The following is a 22,850-nucleotide window of genomic DNA, read 5'->3' as shown; positions in this document are numbered from 1 at the left end:
AGTTTGTTAGTTTTATGGTTCATGGTTCTCRTGTCAGGGAGAGCTGGGTGTCTGCTTCAGCTTCTGCTCAAATCAGCACCCAAGCAATTAGACTCTGACATGCCTTTAATTCTTGAAAGATGGATTTCCGTGTATACTSTTTGTGACCACTTCTGTTTCAGGGCTGTCATATGTATAAAAATAAATGAAGCTGCGATTAAAATATCCACATACTCTCCCATACTGATTCATTTTTCAGTAGAAAGAAGGGCTCCAGGCATCAGCTTTTTCCCCGGGGGAGAACAACAGTATAATTTAGCATTAAAATACCATTTTCTCATTGGATCCTTTCCCACTTTTATTTCTTGTAACCAGCCTCATAATGTTCTGTATGAAACTACTTCATCTCTACCAAATTGCTGTGCTCTAACCCAGAACTGCTGCTGTTGCTGCTTTTCTCCAGTTACTCACTTTAAAATCAAACAAAACCTAGTTTATTTGTTCATTCCTCATTCTATCCATTCCTGTTCCTCTGTCTTTCCTCTTCCTCCTCATTAGGAAGATCTGCAGAAATTCTACCTATGCTCACCTACCCAGATCTTCACTGCTGTTATTTTTTTTACCTTTGTAACTTTTTCCTGCACGTCTTATAATTCCTGGCTGCCACTCACAGACCCATACTTTCTGTTCTGCCATGAGTACGCTGGAGGCAGGCTTTCTTTCTTCAGCTCCTCTTCAAGAAGTTCCTGTTTACTCTTAACAAGAACCTAGCATTCCTATCCAGAGAAAAGTCTGGATTTAGGCATGGAAATATTGAGAAAATCCTTATCTGCATTTTGAAATTCTGGACCATTTTCCATTTGTAACCCGTTCTTTCCTTTGGATGAGAATTAGCTTAAACTCTTTTCCTCTCAGGGAGATTAACAAGAGGTTGAGCGACATCTAAGGATTATCTGGGCTTTCTAAATGAGGTTGAATTTCACTCTTTGTGTTGATCTTTCAAATAATTAAGGAGCTACTTTCCTTACTTCTGCATTAAGAACATGGGCAGAATTTAATAAGAATTTCATCTTCTGAGCACTGCATGCTTCCCCATGAAGAGTGAAGAAACCAGGAGGCAACAAAACTGGATTGTTAAATGGTAACTAGTTTACTGCTTACTTTTGCAATACCAGTCCAGTTCTCACTATTTCTGATTGTCTTGATATTTGGCATTTTTTAATGGTATGATTATACATCGTATCATGAGATTTCAGGAAACTAAAGGGTTTCATTAAAAACAGGTATGTATTTTTCTAGTCTTGATCAAAAATAAAATTATGGAAACCTGAACAAAGGGGAAAGATGACTACTAATGAAACCAAAATATTAATTTTGAGATTATATTTTAAGTGATTTTGAGATTATTTTCTGTTTGAATAATTGAGGTTGGTCAAATTGTGTATGACAAGTTAGAAGAAATACTGACTTCTGTCCCTGTGTTGTAGTATGAAATGGCCTTAACAATTATCCAGGTGAGTTATAGATTCCTTTCCTTACACATAAATAATCAGTTATAAAAATGTGTTTTCTGGATGACTCTAAAACATGAGCCAGATTTTACTTAACTGGAGAATTGAATGAACAAGCTGAATGCACACCTGGACAGTTTATCAGGTATGCAGAAACCATGCACCCTCATCATTAAGCAAACTCTTTCAGAAAAGCAGAGGTGCCCTGGGAACTGTTCTTGTCTGATAAAGACAAAAAAAAACAATGAGAGTGCTAGTTTTGCTAAAATGTCTCTGGTGTTTTTGCTATACAGTTACTGGACCTTCATCTCTCAATTGCCTTTTTACTGAACAGGTGTTTTCACAGAAAGTTTTCTGCCTCAATCGTGAAAAGCAAACATGCCAGTAACCTACTCATTCGGTTGCCAATGATGTTTTGCAAAGATGATAACTGCATCTCATATTGAGGATAGGTTTCGATAGCAGTGAACACCAGAGACGTGTCTGATCATTCCAGGAGTCCATTTTTATAATGGATCGGGCCAAAGCATCTAAGCAATCTTCTGTTCCAGACAGCTTTATATCTTTAATAGAATTTAACCCTTCTCTTAGACAAGAAGGATACAGGCACTACCAAAGTGAAGTTATGAAGTCCTCTACCCTGAGTACAAGACCTGAGTTTACCTGAGGTTCCCCAACAGCTAAAGCCCCACGGTCCTCTATCCTCTCTGTGCTTGAGAGGATGGCCGAAACACCCAAATCAAAACGAAACAACAATGCAAGTCAAAACCTTCAGTAAACAGTGCAAAATCCATTTGATTCAATGAAAAAGCATTATAAATGATCCAGTTGCATTCTGTACAAATAACCATAGGGTAAGCACAAGGTCAATGGATCACCTAGTTTTAAGTGCTGCACAGACCTTGTGTTGTCCTTTGGTAGAGGTGAATTTTACTCTGGGTACTTAAGAGATCAAATTGATTGCTTTTGTAAACCAAAAGGAGAGCTTTGGATCTGCCTGCACTTCAAACAAAGTCGAGAATCTGAAAAACCCACTGGTTTCCATTTATGTTGCACAGTATCGCCTGAACTGGGCAAACAGCAGACTCAAAATCCAGTCCTTTTTCTCCCTAGCTCTGATCACAAGCTGACTCATTGGGTCAGAGTCTGTTCTTTATAAGCCTGTGTAGTTACGCAGCACAGACAGAATAGGTAGGATTGGTGTCAGTTACTAATTTTTGGTTGGCAGTTTTCAGATAGTATCATATTGATTACATATATCATCGGACCAGAAACATGAAAACAAGCAGGAGAAATTTGGGACTGTATTCAGGGAAAAATCTAGAATAGAAGTATTGGGGATTTTTTAATCTTGTAATTCTACAGACATATTTCATGTAAAAAGCAGCAAATTTGACATTTACTTAAAATTGTAATGTTACCTGGTTCTTCCAGGTACTCATAGTCATACCCCAGCTCTCTTGATGGAATAAAAAATTCTCCATTTCGGTAAAGAGGGATAAAGGGAACCATGTAATTTTCTCGATTGTGCCCTATGGGTGCATTGGCTGCTGGGTAAACTTCTCGCAGGGGCCTGTGTCTTCTTAGCCACCGCTCAAAAATGCTGTGAAAGAAGAAGTATGACTATTAATGGTGGAGACAGGCAGAAATTTTATTCCTGAAGATATCAGAAATTGTCAATGGGGTTTGAACCCTGGAGACAGATTGACACACGTTAACTTGTGATTATATGTGTGTAACGCTTTCTAAATAGTTCTGGATTTGTTACTTCAGTTATGATTTCCTATGCAAGCCAATGAAAAGCAAAGGCCTGCAGTGCTGTAGAGAGGCTGAATACACTTTTAATTTCCAAAATACAATTCACTGTGTCGATATGACCTGACTGTAGCTTCTGCTCAGTAATTCACATAGTTCTAAGGGATACAGAGAAAAAGATTGAAGACCACAGTCCTTCCCCTTCACCTTCAGAACCTTTTATGACAATTTTGGATAGTCCTGTTCCCAGCTCCTCAATTCTGTTCCCTTTTCCCTGTTCCTTCTCCATTATAATCAGAGATTTTCATTCCTCCATTAAAATGTGGGTGCACAATACTTGTTTTGACATCACCAAGGGGTTGGAAACATCTGAGGAAGAAGGAATACACTAGATGAAGCCAGAAACTTGACAAAGTAGGTCAGCTATCAGGAAAGATGTTTTCTCCAGCAGTAGGTGTTACCTACACCTCTGACCTCAGCTTCTCCTTTCCATTTCTCCTTGCCAAAGGTTTCTGTCTTTAGCTGTCTGTCAGCACAGGTTTGTATGCATGTTCTTTAACTTGGAGAGAGAAAGCTTAAACATTGCAGGATAGAAAGAGAATAGTTTATATCAGCATTTTCAGGTCAGCTACTAGTTGTGTTTGGAAGGCAAAAATGACAACCTCCAAAACATTCTTAGTTGTCCTCCCTGTGTGTCTGAGCTCTGTCTGCTCAATTCTCCACTGTCTCGCTTTGTTTCAATTTGCTGGGTTTTGTTCCTGAAATCCCCTGCTGCACACACTGTGATTTCATCTCGTCAATGAATAGTTGTGTCAGGTAGGAATGGGAACAGTGGCAAGATGCTGTAAGAAGAGCAGATGTACAGGTCCTATACATGAAGAAAGGGGGCTCCATTCTTGCTCAGAAGGTTTTGGTAGAAGGGCATTATTGGCACCAAGCTCGGGGAGGGACAACTAAATTCATGCACCGGTTACAAAAGATGGAAATGATGGTGTAAGAAAACCCATAAATTGTACTTTAATTGAGATTCTAGCTCAATAGGTGCTGAGGAGCTTTGGACTTACTTCATGCCCTGGCTGTCAGGGCCTGGAGGGCACTAATAGCTGTTAATGGCCCTGACCAGCCTCCCTGGGGCCTCCCCTGCACCCTGCTTATGGCCCAGGAGGCCCATTTCAGCTCAGCCTGGGCCATGAGTCCCTGCCCCAGTGATGCCATAGCAGTGTTGGTCTCCAGCCCCGTTCTTGAATTGTTCTCTGGGTTTCCTGGACTGACCTTGGACCTGGCTTATTCCCTTGATTTTGCCTGATGATTGCTGGACTGTTGATACTACCTGCTGCTTTCACCACCCTGCTCTGCTTGTCTAGATCAGGTGTGATAGGACTGCACTTCCCCTAGGGAGCAGCCCTGCTCTTGCTGCTCCCAAACACTGGTCACAAGCTGGAGGATGCAGACTCCCTTCCTATGTAATTAACAACCAGCTGTTCAGGGATTGACGTTCTCTCAGAAACACAGACCCTAAATCCAAGATCTTTACAGCATCAGGATCTCTGCAGAGCACCCAAGGATTCTGTCAGGTAGATTTTGTCTCTTATCTTTGGGCAAAAGTGTTAAGAATCAATCTGTTTACCCCATCAAATAAAAGCTTGCTCACCCTCATTCGTCAAAACAGAACTGGGGCCAGAACCTCAGTTATTTTTTAGGATCAAAAGATTTAATAGATGAAAGCATCGCTATGTTCATTCACCTTGTCAGCCCTTAACAATGCAGGTATTAATCTTGATTAAATTCTTCATTTGTGCCTCTCATCTTCAGTTAATTTCATCAGCCCTGTCTAGAAAAACTCTTATCAGAATAATAATGCTCAGCTGAAGCTTTCAGATGGATAAATTTAAACAATGATATCAAGGCTTTAGCTGTAGTTATCAGAAGAAAGTTTGAACAGAAACTCTGTAATCAGATTACATCTCTGGAGAATAGCATAGAGAAATTCAGTAATCATTACAAAAGACATAGGATATTAAGGAAATTAGGGCCCTAATTTAGACTGGGGAGGGTGCTGGACTCTAGTCCTTACCCTGCCTGGCCTTTACCCTTGCCTTAGGTAAGGCGCTCTGCCCTTCTGTGTCTTGTTTTCCTCCCTGTAGAAGATGGGAGCTGAGACAGCTCTTCTCTGTGGCACAGGAATGTTAGAGGTGCTGAGATACTTTGGTTCTGGGGGCACAGTAGCATTTTAGGAAGAAGACAGAGATAGGACTTAGATCAGTTTTTCAAAATCTTGTGATGATCCATATCTTAACTTTTGAATGCTCAGTCTGAGGTGCTTCTTAGGGAGTGCCTTTTAGAAAATGCTGAGCATTCACATTCTGAAAATCTGGAGGGTTGATGAGCACACAGTTCTGAACGAGAAGCCATCATTCACCTGAAATAACTTCATATGATGCCCTGAAATGCAGCATCCTATCTGGATGACTTAAATCTTGTAATTTCATATGCAGTTTCAAGAAGAATTCTTATGATAGTAATCTTTTAAATAGAATGCAGATGCAAAGCATTTCCATGGAAATGAACATATGCACTTTGGATTCTTTCATTTGCAGTGTGTTTGCTACATTAGATATCAAGCTTTTCTTAGCAGTAGCAGGAGCATTGAATTGTCTGTCCTTGCAGCTGATCCTTAGATTAGGATGCAATCATATGCCCTTAATTACTGATATGATGAGTTCTGCTGATGCACAAGCTATACCGCACAGTTTGGTGAGCTGTTTATGAACAGTTCCCTCCGTAGCCATATAGCACCAGCATAAAATCATACAATCTTTACTGAAATTCGTTTAATCTACCACAGCTGTATGCCACTGTAGAAATCTCATAAATATGGAGGCACTGCCATTTCCTGCCTTGGTTAAGAGAAGTTATGAGAGAAAGAACCTTACGCTCGCCTTGTAAAACAGGTTTCCCAGCTGGGTGGGAAAAGAAACCTCTGGCTTGCACCCGATAAGGAGGAAAAGCCAGGGAGAGGGAGCAGACTTAAGCTTTATCTCTGTTGTGAAGCACAAGTAGTACTTGCTGGACACCTTAGGCCATTTCATATCAAAGAGCAACATTTTGAGACTCCCAAACTGAGGCCATTAACTCCCCTCACATATTTTTAAAGAAAACTTGAATCCTCATGTAGCATATGGCTTGTGCTGTCAGTCAGGTAGTGACATTGGCACAGTGTTGCTGTCCCTTGGAGACTTGCTTTAACTGAAAAGACTTTGGGCACAACAACTGTATATATGGAGAAAATATTTATACTGTCTTTTGCTTTGGTGTACTGAGGCTAATGAATTACAAATTCTAGGAGAAATAGGAAAAGGTCTTTTTTTTTTTTCTTTCTTCTTCTGAGCTGAGAAGCAGGAAAAGAATTAATCTGTGGTTGAGGAGATACCTCAGAGATCAGACAAATCACCTCTTTTCAGTTGATCTGTGGTAACTGTCCTCTCTCAGTCTATGTCTTAACTTAAGGCAGTTAACATCAAAAATGCTCTCATTCATGTAATGCTATCCTTTCCTGTAGGCAAAGAGAACACATCTGAACATTTACAATGGATCATCTGACAGTTTCTTCATGTATCTTAGTCTACAAAAAAATGCTAGCTCCATCAGATAACTGGCATGTGTTTTCTGTGGCAAAGATAACTCAGTACTTCAGTCATCAGATGTTGATCCACTCACTGCTGGTAGAGCTTTTGGTTTTCTTTAGAAAAACTTTGTAAGTTACTTCATTTCAGTACCTTGAAAATATATACTTATTTTCTGTACTTTGCTCAGTAGCTGCACACTTGGAAGAATAGCTTAGGACTGCAGAATTAAAACTACACACACACACACACACACACAAAGTGTGCTCTGATAACCTGGTCCCTTTGTGGAGTGTCCTCTGTAGGAAAGCCAGGTGTGTAGCAGAATGGCAGACTTGAACTGCCTGTACCAGGTTTCTTGGTTATCTTGGAAAAAACTACTATCATATTTTCTTTATGTGAATCCCTGCGTCCTCTCCTGGCCCTGAGACCCTAACAAAGGAAGACTATGAATAAAATGGCAACTAAAGGCCTCCCTTCCTTGGTATAGTGAGACCAAGAGTAATGAAAAGACACCCAAAGAATCAGGGGTCCATGATATACAATTCCCATATGTCTTCAGTGAAAAAAATAATACCAAACAGAGGTTCAGTGAGGAAGGGATCTGTCTGATTCCTACAGCAGTCCTGGTTACTCTTTCTCAGGATGTAGACAAAGAGGGCAAACAGCTAATTAGTTTTTTGGACAAGTAGGGGTGACATTCTCCAGACCTGGAGACTTTTTTTACCACTGCAATCCCAGCTAAACTGATGTCATCTGGGAGATGTTGAAGTTTTGAAGAGAGCAGATGGGACCTGAGGGTGATGGGAAATATAAGGCAGGATAAAGGAAAGAAGAGAAGAGCTAATCAAAAGCCATTGGGAATTAGATTCAGGGAATGGGAACAGGGAGAACCTAACCTGGAATCTAACAGAGATAGAGCATAAATACTCATTAACAGAGAGGAGAAGGAGGAGGAAAAGAAAGAGCAGTTACTGTGTGAAAAGCAAAGGTTACCATCAGTTTGACTAGAAAAGAAGAAACAAATATGTTGGCCTCACTTAGGGACACAAAATTCCCCTATGCAAAAAAATAAGACCTTTTTGTCTAAGCCAATTCCTTCCTTATCTTCTTCCCAGGATGAAAATATTCAGGGCTTGGGATCAGCTATCAGGAAACATTTGGAGGAGGGAGGGAATCCACTGGAGTGGGCTATCCTGCTTGGGTTGAAGAAAACAAACCCCAGTTATCAGGGGGCTCATTTTGGTACAAGGTCAGACATTGAAAAATGAGACATTCAGAAAATATGTCTTTAATTTTTAGAGCCCCCCTTCAAATGCCAAATTATCCAAACCCTTTGAGTAATTGTGGTTGGTGGCCAGAACAAATTACCTTAGCTGTCTGTGCCTCAGTGGCTTAAGATTCCTTCTTGACAGGCACTTTGCACATAAAAAAACATGATTACTGTTGTAAAAAAAAAAAAAAGAAGAAGAAGAATTGATATGCAATTAAGACATTTTAATGGTGGGCCATTAACTATATGGGGTCATTATTTCCAAAAGAAGGCTAGATCCTTTTCATCTCTGGGTTTGTGGCTTGCATTGACTTCTACAAGTGGCTTACAGGAGATTGTTTTGATAGCAACATATAAGAAGGTATTTCCTGAAATGGAGGGGATCCAGGGTGACAGGATAAGAAACTGAAAGGGATAGAAGAACAATCTGAATTTTGAAAAAAAACTTGTCTCACATTTAGAGCCCAAAGAAACTTATTCTCTATAGTGTACTTACAAAGCAGGAATGATTTTAAGGTTGGAGTTTTATTAAACTAAATATTGAAGGTTTAAGAATTACTGGAGTATGATGATCAAGAACCTATGCAAAGATTATTTCTGTGATAAGAAACAGTATTTTAGTGTTGTAGAATAGGGTGGACTTAGACAAATTTAGGCTAAAATAAAGCTCAGTGTTTGTATTTAAACCTTGGAACAGCTAATTTAGAGACACTATAAATTCACAATCACTATAACTCTTTGGTTCAATCAGAAATCAAGTGCTTGACTCAGAAATAACTGAAGGAGGTTATCTGATTGGAATTATTCTCAAAAGGTCAAAAGACCCCGAAATATATTTTTTTGCATATTAGAGAACTTTCAGAAAGTGTTAGGAGCCCCATTTTACATTAGAGAATATAGGCACATTGTAAAAATGACTTGTCCAAGATCACACCAGATACGCTGCAGTAGAGTAGGACCTCRGCTACGGGGCCACTCTGTGCCTACCAGACTGTGATGCCTCTAGGAGTCAGATTATATCATTGCAAAGCAGATGGTCTCGGTTTCATTTATGGTTTTGCTATAGATCTATGTCCAGATCTCTCTGACTTTTAGTAAGCCTAATAATACTTGTGTACCAGCATGGTTAGTTCTAACAAGCTGGTATACAGTAAAAAGCAATAAGGACTCCCACCAGGTATGCTGATGCTTCAGTAGTTTAAATTTTCATTCTGGAGAAATATACTTCAGCTTTGCAAAGGGTTTTAGTGTGATAAGGTACTTTTACAGAGAAAATTAAAGCCATCTATAAAAGACATGGATATATCACTTCCATCTGATTGCATATAAAATGGATCTGAATATTTCCTTGTTGTTCTACTCCACACATACCATATTATACAAAGTGAAATGAAATGAGCCTTAGTAGAAAATTAATTGGAAAAAGCTTGGTTTAAAAAGTAGGGGGAAACAAAAAGTAAGATTGATTTGAGGATAATTAAAAAAAGGCCACCAAAATATATTGCTGGATTCATATCGTTCTATGAATAATATATGCAACAGGGATTATAGCTAATGAAAGGATGAGTCAAAATAAATGGGTTTATGTTGCCAGTGGGAAATATCAAGCAGAGTATAAGCAGCACTGCTGTACGTAGGCTGGATAACTTCATACTGTTCTAGCTAGTGTTGTGTGTTTTGATATAAGATGTTGCTAACAAGAAAGGAAACTTAAAACCTGTAAAAAGTAGAGTAAAACAACTGGAATAACTGTTTTCTTTATGGTTTTGGGAAGAGTCACTTCTAAGAACAGTTTCCCAACAGTGTCTCTCCACTGTCATGATCAGAGCTACACTTGATAGCTTGCATTGTAAGAGGGGAAAGCAGATCTTAAATATTTCCTAAAGATTTCCTTGTATTTCCTTGTATAACCATCACAGAGACACTGATACATAGTGTAAACCTAACCGGCCATTCGGGAAGATTTTCCAGAAGTTTAAGCCAGTGTGTTTTACTCTGCAATTAAGGAGGGCTGCAGAGAGGGAAGGTGGGAAGAAGACGGCTGTGTACCTGTATAGTAATTTCACTGCCACGTAGCCAGGAGCATGTGTGATGCTGTTTGTGTCCCTGGTGGGACAGGAACTATACTCTCCTCCTTATGCTGAAGGTTCATTATCACTTTATGTCCATATTGCTACAGATGGTAGAGCCCTGCTTTCTTCTACCTTCTTGTTCTCGCCTTCATTGTAAGTGTTTGTACAGCCATATCATAAAAAGGATYGAGCAACCAGTTTGGTTTAAAACCAACCATCTCATTTCTTTTTATTTGTTCTGGGATAGCTGAGGTCAGATAAAATCCCAGACCTGATTCATTATATCATTGCATGAAAGTCAGTACCAGCACAAGGGAGGAGCAGAAGTGAGCACCACTAGGCAGTGGCAAGAGGCGAGCAGGACTGTTTCTTTTGATGGTGATGTGCAAAGTTATGCTGACTTAAAGGAACTGTGAACCTGTGCCCTTTGTTTCTGATTAGCTTGAGCCTGATAAGTCCATGCCTCTGCCAAGCAGGCACACAGACAGTAGTGACAGTTCAGCTGCTAGGTTTTATCATTTTCTCACATTCAGTTATGTACTCATGTCACTACTTGCACCAGATTTGACACAGAGACATTCATTCCTGATTTACAACTGTGAAAGTGAGGCTAGGTCAGGCATACTATGGTAGAAGGAAGGCAGAACAATGTTCCTTAGAACTCACTTACACCATTTATTCCAGTATCATGAGATGTGACATTCTGTAAAAGAAATCTGGCAAGTGAGATATATTTGCATTTGGAAAGAAAGGAGAACAAAAACAAATGAGGAGGGCTGAAGTGCCAGTCCAAGTACTATGGCGCAGTAGTCATCACTTTAAAAGTTGGCACTAGTCACCTGATATTACAAAGTCACCTCAGGTAATTCCCATCCCAAGTGTTTGGGAGAAATATTGGTGCTTCAGTCCTGGAAGAGCTGCTCAGGCTGAGGTTGTAAAGTCAAGGCACTGTATTGTTTGCCAGTGTATGCGGTTATATTGCAGTGTCTTTTTTTTTTTTTTTTTTTTTTTTAAGTAGACTAAAGACACTACAGGGACTCTCAGGCTCATTGTAAACAAATTGTGCCGGTCATAATGCAAGTGTCTGATTAAAAATTAAGATGCTGCCCTCAATTATTGTGAGAAACCCAGCCAAGATCTCCACGGCCATGTCTCCCCTGCTGTTGAACCACTCCTGAGGACTGCCCAGGGTTACAATGTTCACTCTGTGTCCTCGTCCTGGCTGTTGGGGAACTTCTAGACTTTGCCAGTCACTTCCACGCTACAGCGTGCGTGGGGCAACCTTGGGCACAACGTCTCTCCCACGAACCCCTGCAGTAACTGTCCAGCCGCTCCAATGTCAATCTCTGATTCCTCTGCATCGCTTACACTGTGTGACTCCACTCTGCTACCCTTCATGTAGTGCCCTGTTTGATTTTCATCATTATCCTCCAGCACCGCAGAGCACAAGAAGAAAGAAGGGGGAATTGCACCAGGCCTGACCTAGACCACTGATCTATTGCAGCCTTGCTCACAGCTCCTTCCACAACAGTACCTGGCAGCTCACACAAGGTGAGATGACAAGTATCAGTGACAGCAGCTCTGGCTGTTTGCCTGAAAGTCTGTGCCAAACCTGCCCTTCCTCCACTTTGATCAGCCTGTTGAGGAGTGCCGACCAGGACAAGCTCTGTCTCCAAGATATTTTCTCTACAACAGGAGCAACCAGGCTGTCTGTTAGTTCTTGCAAAGTGAATTTGACATGGACGTGAGTATATACAGACATCAGGCCGGGATGGGTGCGTGGCAGAGATCAGGACTAGCTGGCTAGGYGAGATGGAAGATGTAGAGCTGTGAGTGAGCTGTCCTTGCCTGTGCCTGGAGAGTGACGGGACCATCCTGGGACAGCCAAGACTGGTGAGAACTCTGTTTCCAGTGTGCCCTGAGAAACTGGGAGCAAGAGCCTGGGAACAAGCCAGCTCTTGTGGGTCTGTGCTTCGTCTTGCTCCCAGCAGTATGGTGTTATGGCAAATCAGGACAGGGGAGGGTGTTGGGACAGACTGGGTAGAGAGGAAGACAGAAGAAGAAATGCAAAAAAGACAGACTGGAATAGCAAGGTAACAAGGAGGTCCAATATCACGACAAATGTGTTATTTGTGAATAAAGATCACACCTACTGGCTGTTCTGCATTTGTGTATCATTCACCCTGGCTGTGGGTAACACCACTGTGTGCTCCAGAAGGCTGGGCTGGTCTTTCTGGACTGGGAAAAAGGTGAGCAAAGGACTCACCAGTTTTGACTATATACAGCAGCTAAGAACTGATCATAACCTTGTCAGGGCACACATAGGGCACTTGCTTACAAGTTACACTGCAACTGGTGACTGTGACCTTGGACTCTGCTCTGAGTATCTCCTGGGACAAATTGGCTCTCCTGGCAAGTTCAGGTCCCTTCCTACCTGAATACTTCTCATTCTGTGCTTCTATATGTGTTGATATATAGCGGAAATCCCAGGTAAGGACAATGCTGGCTGCAGGTTCATCCAGAATCCACATGTCTTGGTCTTGGTGAGCTGTAATGCCAAAGGGGATCAAAGATTGCCCAGCCCATGCTGGGTGTGCTTCACTGCTAGCAGTCAGGTATCAAGTCCCCAAAGGTTATACAAGAGCCTGCTTATTGGCCAGYGTGGAGAGAACCAAAGAAGCCCAGCTCTCGGCTCAGGGGGCGTTTCTTTCAAATGCAAGCTGTACTACTATGTTAGTTGATGTGATTAAAAGTTCAGCTCCACAAATGAAGGAATATGGATGAGCAGAAGCAGGTGGAGGAACCCCAATAACCCAGTCAGAGCAAATGGAGCTCCTTGACCCAGGTGCTCCCAGGATTGTCACAGGAGAGTGATTGGCCAGTGGTCCAGGTGTGAAACCCACCAGAGGAGTCAAGAGGAGAGGCTTTCTCCATCACCTTACAGCTCAAGGAGATTACTGCCTCTGGGGTGTGGGACTTATTATGGGATGCTGGGGAATAGCATCTTGGGACTGTACAAGACTTATTATGGGATGTTTAGGGGAAGAACCAAGGCTGGGGAAAGGGAGAGGTCAAGGTGGTTTGGGGAGGAACACGTGTGGGAAAATAGATGGAAAAGGGAATAAAACAGGCTGATCAGGTGTAAACAGGTTCTGGTCAATATGCCTGTCTGGCCATGTCCTGMRCCTGATCAGCACAGTCCATCTTCTTACTGAACTCTATTTCTGACTATTTCCCTGGGTGTGGGGCTCTCTTTTGTGTGTGCATGTGTGTGTATGGAGGTCTAAGTGCCAGCAACTGTAGTCAGATCATGGATCTCAGGGCCTGTGTGTCTGGGTGCCAGCAACTGGAGAGACCAGAGAGTATGCATATTGTGGGGGTACGTATGTCAGTGTGCGATTGCTGGCGAACATGAAGACAGATGAGGTAGTGAGTAGATAAGAGGCTTTGGAGCCAGATATTAGAGTGGTCACAARCCTGGACCATCTACTGGAGAGACCAGAGTGGTCTGAGAATTGCCTACTGGAGGGACCAGTGGTCTAAGACAGCTAACGGAGAGACTGTGGGGCCTGGGATTGGCCACTGGTGAGGTCACAGGTCTGGACTAACTACCAGAAAGATCCATTTGCATGTGCGTCTGTGCGTGAGACAACTAGGAAACCAGGGGATCCAGAGGCAGCTACCAGATAGACTGTGTGTCTAAGGCCAGTTACTAAAGGGATTCACAGTGTTTCTGTGTGTCTGTGTGTTCAGGGGCCCATATATCCAGGTACCAGCAACTGAGGAGACCAGAGATCCAGGTGCCAGCTGCTGGAAGGGCTGAGTATTTAAGGACAGTTACGAGGGAATCCACATCATGTATATGTATGTATATGCATATGTATTTTCCTCTAATGGGTGTTCATCCTGGCTAGCCGGAGAGAGGAACAGGATAAGGCTGTGTTGTTTGTTTTTGTGTGAATGCTGTATTTGCTGTGTTGATGTGCGTGGCTGGCTATGTATATTGTATATTTACTGTGTGTATGTGTGTTTATGGGGAATACATGCTCAGCCTCAGCAGTGGCTGGACCTGGGAACAGGGAGCTGTGGCACACTTGGTTTTATGGAGCTRCTGGACTCGGCAACTACTAACGCTTTAAACAAAGATTTGCACAAAACAGACAAAAAAAAAGGATGTTTTAGCCCAATGAAGCTCTCTTTCACATAATTGTGCGAGCCTAAGTTTTATCTTGCAGCATTTATGCCCATGTAGATGAATGTCATGTCTCTGAAACATGAATATTCATTTTCAGTGAAGGTCTGGTCTAACACATTGTTTACCTTTACTCCACCTTCTTAACTAAGAAAATTGTTTGCTTTTTGTTGACCACAGTGAACTAGACCACCTGCAATAGTGAGGGGCAACGTGCAGACAACATGAAGCACCTTGCTTATCTAGCCAGAYTGACATCAGCTGCAGGCTGCTTCCTGAAGGACAGTTCTCTGGATGCGTCATAATGTGTACCATATTGAAATCTTCAAACTCCTTACGAAAGTATCACAGAACTGGGGAGCCATGTGGCATCTGAGGATCTTGGCATTGGCCTGCTTCACCATCCCACTGCAAGCATCTGCACTTCCTTCCACCTCCTTTGTTCTCATTTGTGGCATGCCACAAACTGGGAACTTGGGGAGAGACAGATACAGGAAACAAAAGGGAGGGAGAGAGTACAGCCATAATCCAGCATGACCAATCCCATCTAAGAGACAGCCAATGCTCCTTTCTTTGCCTGCGTCTGACTCTACTGAAAGCTTCAAGGTTACTGCGATCAGCTGGAATATGAGATATCTTCCTTCTACTAATGTGATTTAGAGCATTTTTTTCCCCTTACCTGTAAAATGCCCTCACTACACCTCTAGGATTAGGGGAAGAGAAAGGATCTTCAGCCATTTCAGCTGAAACTGTTGCTCTTCATGTCAAACAATGAAGTAACCATAGCCAGCTGGAGAATATGTGGTTGGGTCTCTCCCTGCTGCTCAGCATGCCCACGTGGGTGCAGAGGGCTATGCATGTTCCGGTCACTGCTCCAATAATAATGTAGTGCTCTAAGTGGTTTTCTTTTAGAATAAAACAGGTTGCAGATCCTCCAAGCTCTACTGTGAGAAAAAGCTGCTTAGGCATCTGAGTCCAGAAGAGAATTCACACGTAACAACCCTGAACAGAGAAAGATAGCTGCCAGCAGAGTAGGAATAAGTGCTGTTCTTCTCACAGAGAGAGCTGCTGAATGCCCAGCTTTCTCTTCCCCATTTACTGTGCCGACTCCCAGAAATCATACTCTTAAATACCTAACTTTTCCCAGGAAACCCATATGGCTGCCTGGGGCTTTGATCCCGTAGCGTATAAGTCTAGGGCACGGCTGCCATATGACGAAGCCCAGCCTGCTGGGCAGCCTTGTAACTCGGTATTCCAGTCAATGAATCTTACCGAAAGATTCTCCTCTTTTCCTCCCCTTTTCAGGAAATGGTGTAGGCTAAACCAACCAGTACTGAGCCCAGCCCATATTTGATCGGTTGCTGATGGATTACAACATAAAGAGCTTTATTCCTACTGGAGAAGGAAATAACAGATAAGCACATCACTCACTGCACAAATGGCAGGAGCTCAGCATTGGAAATTGTCTAAGAATCTGTGCAGAAAAATAAGAATATAGTCTAATGTAGGACTAGGTGGTTGCCTAATTGTAATCCAGTTATTGATAGAACAAGCCAACTGCTACTGAAGCTTATTCTACACCTTTCCCAGAAAACAGGTGACTTTAGGTCAGGCTTAGCTAGGCTGAGATTCAGTCAGACATCTGATCTAAACTCTATCGCTTTTCTTAGTTGAGTCAGGCTCAGCTTTATACCATTGAAAGTCAGCAGTGACTGTAGCTTGATGCAGGAGAGGAATTATTGTTCCTTAAAATAGCTGTCATAATGTGTGTTATTTCACTCCTTGCTGTCAAACCAGGGCAATTTTTGGCTAAATGTATTTATTTCTCATTCAGATTTATGTCCCTGATGTTCTCTGACACTGTAAAAGCCAAGGTATATATGAAAGATGATGGTGTGTCCTCTGTCCTTTGTAAATAAAGAAATACAAATACAGTGATGTGTTGCATGAAAAAGACAGTTAACGTTTGCTGGAGTATGTCTCCTGTGTTAACTTTCTCAGGTTCATCATTACCACAGTTTACAGCTAACAGAAAAACATTGCTTGAAGTAAGAGATAGTACAAATGCCAATTGCTCCAAAGTTTAATGACTAGTTTCCCCTGAAGGGAAAGATAACAAGCAGATTAAAATGGACTGCTGTGGAGGTAGCTGGACTGACTCTATGTAACCCACTCCTGTGTGCTGTAATTCATTTCTTTTGAGACTGAGAGATTGTCATTACTGAGGTTCACAAGGRCATGTAATATATAAATCACATCTACGGTAGCAAAGTGATAATTTCTTTTGATGAATAGAAGGTACCTACATGTGGGTGAGAAAAGTACCATGTTTTCCTGTGATTTTTTACAATTTGAACAATTATAGCAGCTATTATTGCAGAAGTGCTGCAGGAAGGAAATTCAATGGTATACTGGCTGTCTGCMTCAGAGTTTGTCTTGATCGCTGTGTCACAGAGAGAGCTTTCTCCTCCTCTAGCATTATGAGAAGAGGCAAAGACTAATGATATTGCTCTTGCCCATTTTCTGGGCAAAGTAACCTTTCCTTTTAAAAAACACTAATCACTTGCATAATATGTAGTAGTGTGCAAAGCAATCCATTTTACAACTGCATTCAGTGAACTAAAATCTTGCCATAACAATGATATGAAACATGCACTTTAAATCAAACTCTTTGAACTGAACCTCCTATATYATTGATTTTAGGAGCAGAATGGACAAGTAGAAACATCTAACCTGAATAATGACACRGCAGGTGAGATTGCCAACTATTGTATTGCACATATATTCCACAAGAAGTCTGTTTAACCTTCCTTTCCCCATCCCCCTAAAACAAGGTGGATCTGCAGCACTGTAGGTTTTATATATGTATAAATAATACAAAGAAAGTTTACCTCCAAAGCCTGTTTCTTGTCTCTGTTTCCTTCTGCCTCTGATTCTGTATGGTCTATCTGTGGATCGTCAGTGTGCTTACTTAAAGAGGTGTGGGTTAGTTAAGATGCATGTGCAACTTTAAGTGTACTAAATAGGCTCGGCCCTTGCCTGTCAAATGGGCAAAGCGGGAGGAGGGTTGTTGTAAACCTGTATTTCTTCCCCACCCATCTGTTCCCGGCCACCACTAGAGACATGATATGGGTTAGAGGGACCTGTGGTGTGACCCTCCGAGGCTGCTCCTACGCCCCTTTGGGTGCTCCATAGCAGGAGCCCTAACTTCCTCACCAAAATAGATGCAATCACCCAGCTTCAGTTTCTCAGTGTACGGTTTGCATTTCAGCCAAAGACACAGGGATATTAAAGGAGAGATACTGGGGAGCTGTGTTTCTCAGCAACACCCCAACCTTCCCACTTACACTCTGTTTTCTATGGATATATTTATGTGGTATTTTGCAGTAGATGAGAACTCGCTCTACCCACATGCTGAGCCCACTTTGAGTGAGTCAGCTCCATCAAACAAGCTAAGTAGCTCTGGCAAACACGATACTAAGCCTAAGAGGTTAAGAGGGGAGAGTTATCAGCTCAGGTTCAGTGCTAGCTGAGTGCAACTACATGAGGGCTACAGGAGGATAGAGGGAGTTTGTGTCCTCCTGCAAAGAAATTTGTAGACCTCCCCAAAGAGAAGCAAAATTAAAACAAATCCTTCTCTGCTATAATTTCTAAAAAATTCTGTGCTTGGGTTTCCAACCTTTCAGTACTGACCTACTGTCTCTCTTATACTTGTGGCAGGAATCTGTGGGTAGCAATAAAGCTTATGACCAATGTCTCTTCTGGCTCACCCTAAAATGAAATGCATTGCCGGAGACCAGTTTTTTTTCCTCTGATATTCCACCTCGTAAAACAGTGCTGGGTTCTATGATTTGGTGTCTTCCAGCACAACAGCAGGCAGCGCTGAAGCAATTTCGTTACTCATCTGAGAAGAGTGAGAGCCGGGTTTCCCTGCTGGCCGGCATGCTCCCGGGCGGCAGCGCCCGCTGGTGGGAGGTACATTGGGCACGATTGTCAGAGCTCTCTTCTCAGCACGGGCTCCGTAATACATGCCAGGCAGGGAGAAAAAGTCTGACAAGCAACTGCCACCCAGGAAGCTTTGCAAGAAAAGTAATTAATTTCCCCAAGGGCTTTGAAGGTGGGGAAATAACTTTCCCAGCCTCAGTTTTGCATACACAAGCAGGCACCTTAAGCGTTATATATGCTGTGGGTGTTTGTGTCGTAGTAATCTCTGGAAACTTGAGTTTRGGTGGACCCTTTGCGTTAGGTATTGTGCAGATATATATATTATATATATATGTTTATATATACATATATATATATATATTTGTGATGGATTCATCTGATCAAAACACAAAAAGGTGTCTCAGCAGATATGTTTATAGCTGAGCTAGTCGCTAGCCTGGCTCTCCTGACTCTAAGTGGGGATCAAAAGGACATGTCTGCACTGTGTAGCTCAGGAATAAAGCTTAGCCAAGGCTGACTGCGTGTTTCCTTAGAGGAAAAGCTGTGTCTCTGATGCAGGCCTACACGTTCGCAGGTGGTTAATGTGTTAACAGGCAAACAGCTCCAATGCTCACGCTCTCTCGCTACGTCTCCAGGGTACAAGGGAGCTCCCTGCATTAGCACAGCACTCCTCTCTGAGGGCCAATGTAATCTCCTAACCAGAGCTCCCCACTATCCAGAGCCCTACAGATACAACGGTTTATTGGGGCTTCTTGGGATATTGTATTAATACCCCAAAATGCTCACATTTATGTGCTTCTTCAGCTGTCCTGCTGCCTCCCCTGTCTGCTTCTGAAGTGTTTTTTCTTTTTTCCCTCTTTATTGGTCTTGCACACTTTTAGCATACACCTGCAGTCCCACTGACACCATACAGCCCCCACTGATGCCTCCCACCCCCAGCACTCGCATCGTTGCCCCACTGTGAACACAGACACCCTTTGTGGGCAGCAGCACTTTATATTCCAGATGTTTCATTCCAAAGGGCAACATAAAGGATATAGACAATTATCCTGAGTGCAAAATGACTGTCGCACCTACCAGCTTCCACAGGATTTCACCCAGCTGCTGGATATCAAAGAATATGTTAGGAAATGCAAAAACTTATGGGGTTAGGTAGTATCTGGGAGCATTAGGGCCTGTCCAGCTACATACCATCATCCCAATCCTGTTCTGGAAGCAGCACAGAATATTCCTAGGTCAGCAACGATTCCCAGGGGCTGGACTTTTAAAAGCTGTACTAGGTTATACCTGGGAAAAGCAGTAGCCCAGTGATGTTCATACTTCTTCTCAGTGCAGGGACCTTAACTGTGTTTCTCCTTCCTGCCAGGGACAATTATGGAGAGGGCTTCACCTCATTGACTGCATTTATGCAGGCGCTTGGAAGGATACAGTGCAGGACACAGTAAGACTCTAAGCTGACATGATGCAGAAAGACTGTGGGTTTATGTTACTGTGGTAGGAGGTATATTGCTAATGGCAGCCTCTTGACCTGCCTTTGTCTAACAGTTTTGATATGGCTCCAAGCCATAGTTCATTCAKTTCCAGAAAAATATGACTTTTAGCCTGGGTCATCATTTTCTGCAAACAGTCTTATTGTGTCCATATCAAGAGAGAAAATTAATCACACTCAGTGATTTATGCAGTGACTTCTCCATTTCTACACTGCCTTATTATTAGCTGTACTGCTGTTGCATTACAATCTCCAAGATAGCTGTGCTTAGGTCACTTATTTCTGTGTGCCTATATTTTCCAAATACCAAATGGGGATAATACTTCCTTTGCCTCATGCTTTGTCTGTGTTGTCTCCAACTGGAGACAGTTCAGGGAAGGGAATGACTTTTATTTCATGTACTAAACAAGTCTGGAAAACCTATGTTGCCTTGCAAGAATTTCTAATGATCCTTTTTGAATGATTTCACTTGAAATGTTCCAAATTCTTGAAGCAAATAGTTTCGAACTGCTAAAAAAAGTTCTTGTTTCCTGTCAACATTTCAAAACAAGAGAACAACTTGCTTTTTCTTGTGCCATTTTTTGGTTTCAAAAACCTGAGATGACATTTAAGAGAAAATGAAAATGTTCTGTTTCAAAAACAGAGCAAAATAAGAGGCTTTTATTTTGACATCTCCTGTGAGTGAAAATCAAATTTCTTCTTGTTAGAATATTTTCCCACAAAATCACTTTTTGATGTAATGTTGACTTTTGGGGGGAATGGAAGAACTGGCAAGAAAGTGAGTATATTGTTTCCACAGGGACTGAAAATGTCCATTCTGTTGAGTTAGTGGATGGGGTGTTGCTGGCATGCAAATTAGGGTGTGTAGTTTTTGTTTGCTGATATATTTTCAACCAGATTGCTCCATACGTGCTTTTCAATTTAACACTTCACTGATAATCAATGCGATAAGCAACATTTCGTTGTTAGAGTCTGGGATAAGCCAGAATCTGGCGTTTCCTAAAGCTCCCTGCTCCAGCCTGCCACTGAAGCAGAATGGGTTATTTTAGCATCCTGCAGAGGAGTCTATTGCAGCTGATGTTGCTGAACAGCCCAGAGACACTTGTCTCGATCAAGCAGAATTAGCGGCATTTTCATGGGGCTCTGAAGCTAATATCTAGGAGAGTTTCCCCTGCATCTGTTTGGGAATGTTAGAGTGGCTGCAGGTGACAGTGTCTCCACTCCCTGCATGATATTACACTTGACTTGGAGTGCTTTTGGCAGAGTGTGCATGTGTGCACACGCACATGCACATGCACTCATAGACAAGCACCTGAAGGCTTTTGTCTCCTTAGTGCAAGAATTTAGTCCTGTGTGGAAGCAAGCAAAAGAGTCACTACTGAATCAAGATCAGCATAGGACTGTCCAGGTGTCTCTTGTTATTGCCACTTCATTGAATTGCAAAAGCAGCAATTGCTCTTTCCTGTTGCTCATGTTGCTTTARCACCTTAGAGTCCTAGTCAGATGATAAGAATAATTATGCCAGGCACTGCACAGACCAAAACACTTGGACAGTCCCTTCACCAGAGAGCTTATAATTTATACATGGGACCAGAAACAATAGATGGATACAGACAGATGGGATGAGTACAAGGAAACAATGTAGTGAGGCAGTACTGGGCAGCTCACTGAGTGAAGGTTTCAGTTTAGCAACACCCTAGCTTTTCTGCAGGCATCATGCCTAAGATAAGAACTGTGGATGTTTAGGGTGAGCAATTCCCAACCAGAAGGAGCATGGAGAGACTTGTTTGGATGCTGAACAGATGTAAGATAGAGATCGATACCACAAACTTGGTGGTGGGGTGAGTGAATTCCATAGCAATGAATATGGGATGATTTGGGGATGGGCAGTGAAGGGCCTTGGAAGTAAAGACCAGCAGTTCAAGTCTGATGTGACAAAGATCAAACAAATGGTAGAAGGGTACAAACAGAGGGGAATACCGGGTCAGAGCACTCGGCTAGTATAACACATTTGCAGCAGCATTTTGAACTGCATGTCCACTTTCATTAAGGCTGGAGAAAAAGGTGCTGTTGCAGTAGCACCACTTTGACAATCTGAAAAACCATTCTAGCTGAACAAAAGTTGTCTAACAAGACTGAATCTTAGAGATGTTATGGGGAAAGACAGTGAAAGTCTACATCGTATTGTGCATCTCTAGAAAATCATTTGTAAATTGCTTGCACCAAAATCAGTGCCTTTGAAAGTCATCCATACTATTATAATAAACACTGTCCATTACTGCAGAGCACAGAAACTAGATGAGAAATGGGGCCCTGTTGTGCTAGCTGCTATACAAGCATAAAGTAGTATGGAGATCTTTAATGGCAGCTAATGGCAATTTATTTTCCTGGTTGCTATTTAGTTATTCTTGCTGTTTGTGAGAAGTTTTGGGGGTGGGATGGGAAAGAAAAGCTAAATGGAGGGAAGAGGTACAGAACAAGTGAGAAGAAAGATGGAAGAAACAAAGGACAGAGGTGCAGGGAGAGCCAGCTGAAGATCCTATGTGGTTATGGGATGGAGGAATTGAAAGAGTCAGCACAGAAGAAATAAATCCTTTTCAGAGCTCAGAAAACACCCTAGTGAGCTCTACTGTGACTGTGGGCTCTTGCTTTCACTGCTTTTGCAGCTGCTCCTTCCAGCTTGAGTGGGCTGACTCCTCCCTTGTTATTCCCTTGTGCTGACTGTAGAGCATATCTGAATGGCAAGAGATTTGCAATTAAGAGAAATGCTTCACAGAGCTAAAAAAGCTTTCATTTTTGCTGAATGTATATTTTATTGAATCTGTGTGGTTTTTTTAAAGCCATTCAATTAACAATTAATAATTTTCATGGTAGTCACCTGCTTTTACCAAGCACTGGGGTTTAATCCTTTGATTTGATAGCTAGCAAACAGGAGGTGAGGAACCTGATTTATGATTGCTAGGAAAGCTGTTGCCTGGGTGCCCTGATACTTCTGCACTGCTGGAAGCGAA

General features: G+C 42.1%; 1 protein-coding gene across 1 annotated transcript in view; it reads right to left on the bottom strand.

Moving 5' to 3' along the window:
- Nucleotides 1-22,850, bottom strand: part of TYR (tyrosinase) — a 54,908-nt gene that overhangs the window by 6,229 nt on the left and 25,829 nt on the right. The window contains exon 4 of the mRNA XM_026081935.1: nucleotides 2,912-3,093. Coding sequence (XP_025937720.1) covers nucleotides 2,912-3,093 — 182 coding nt within the window. The remainder of the gene's footprint in view (nucleotides 1-2,911; nucleotides 3,094-22,850) is intronic.

The sequence above is a fragment of the Apteryx rowi genome, unplaced genomic scaffold, assembly GCF_003343035.1.
Source record: "Apteryx rowi isolate R43461 unplaced genomic scaffold, aptRow1 scaffold_560, whole genome shotgun sequence".
Taxonomy (NCBI): Eukaryota; Metazoa; Chordata; class Aves; order Apterygiformes; family Apterygidae; genus Apteryx; species Apteryx rowi.
This window is presented reverse-complemented; position numbering and strand designations above follow the sequence as displayed.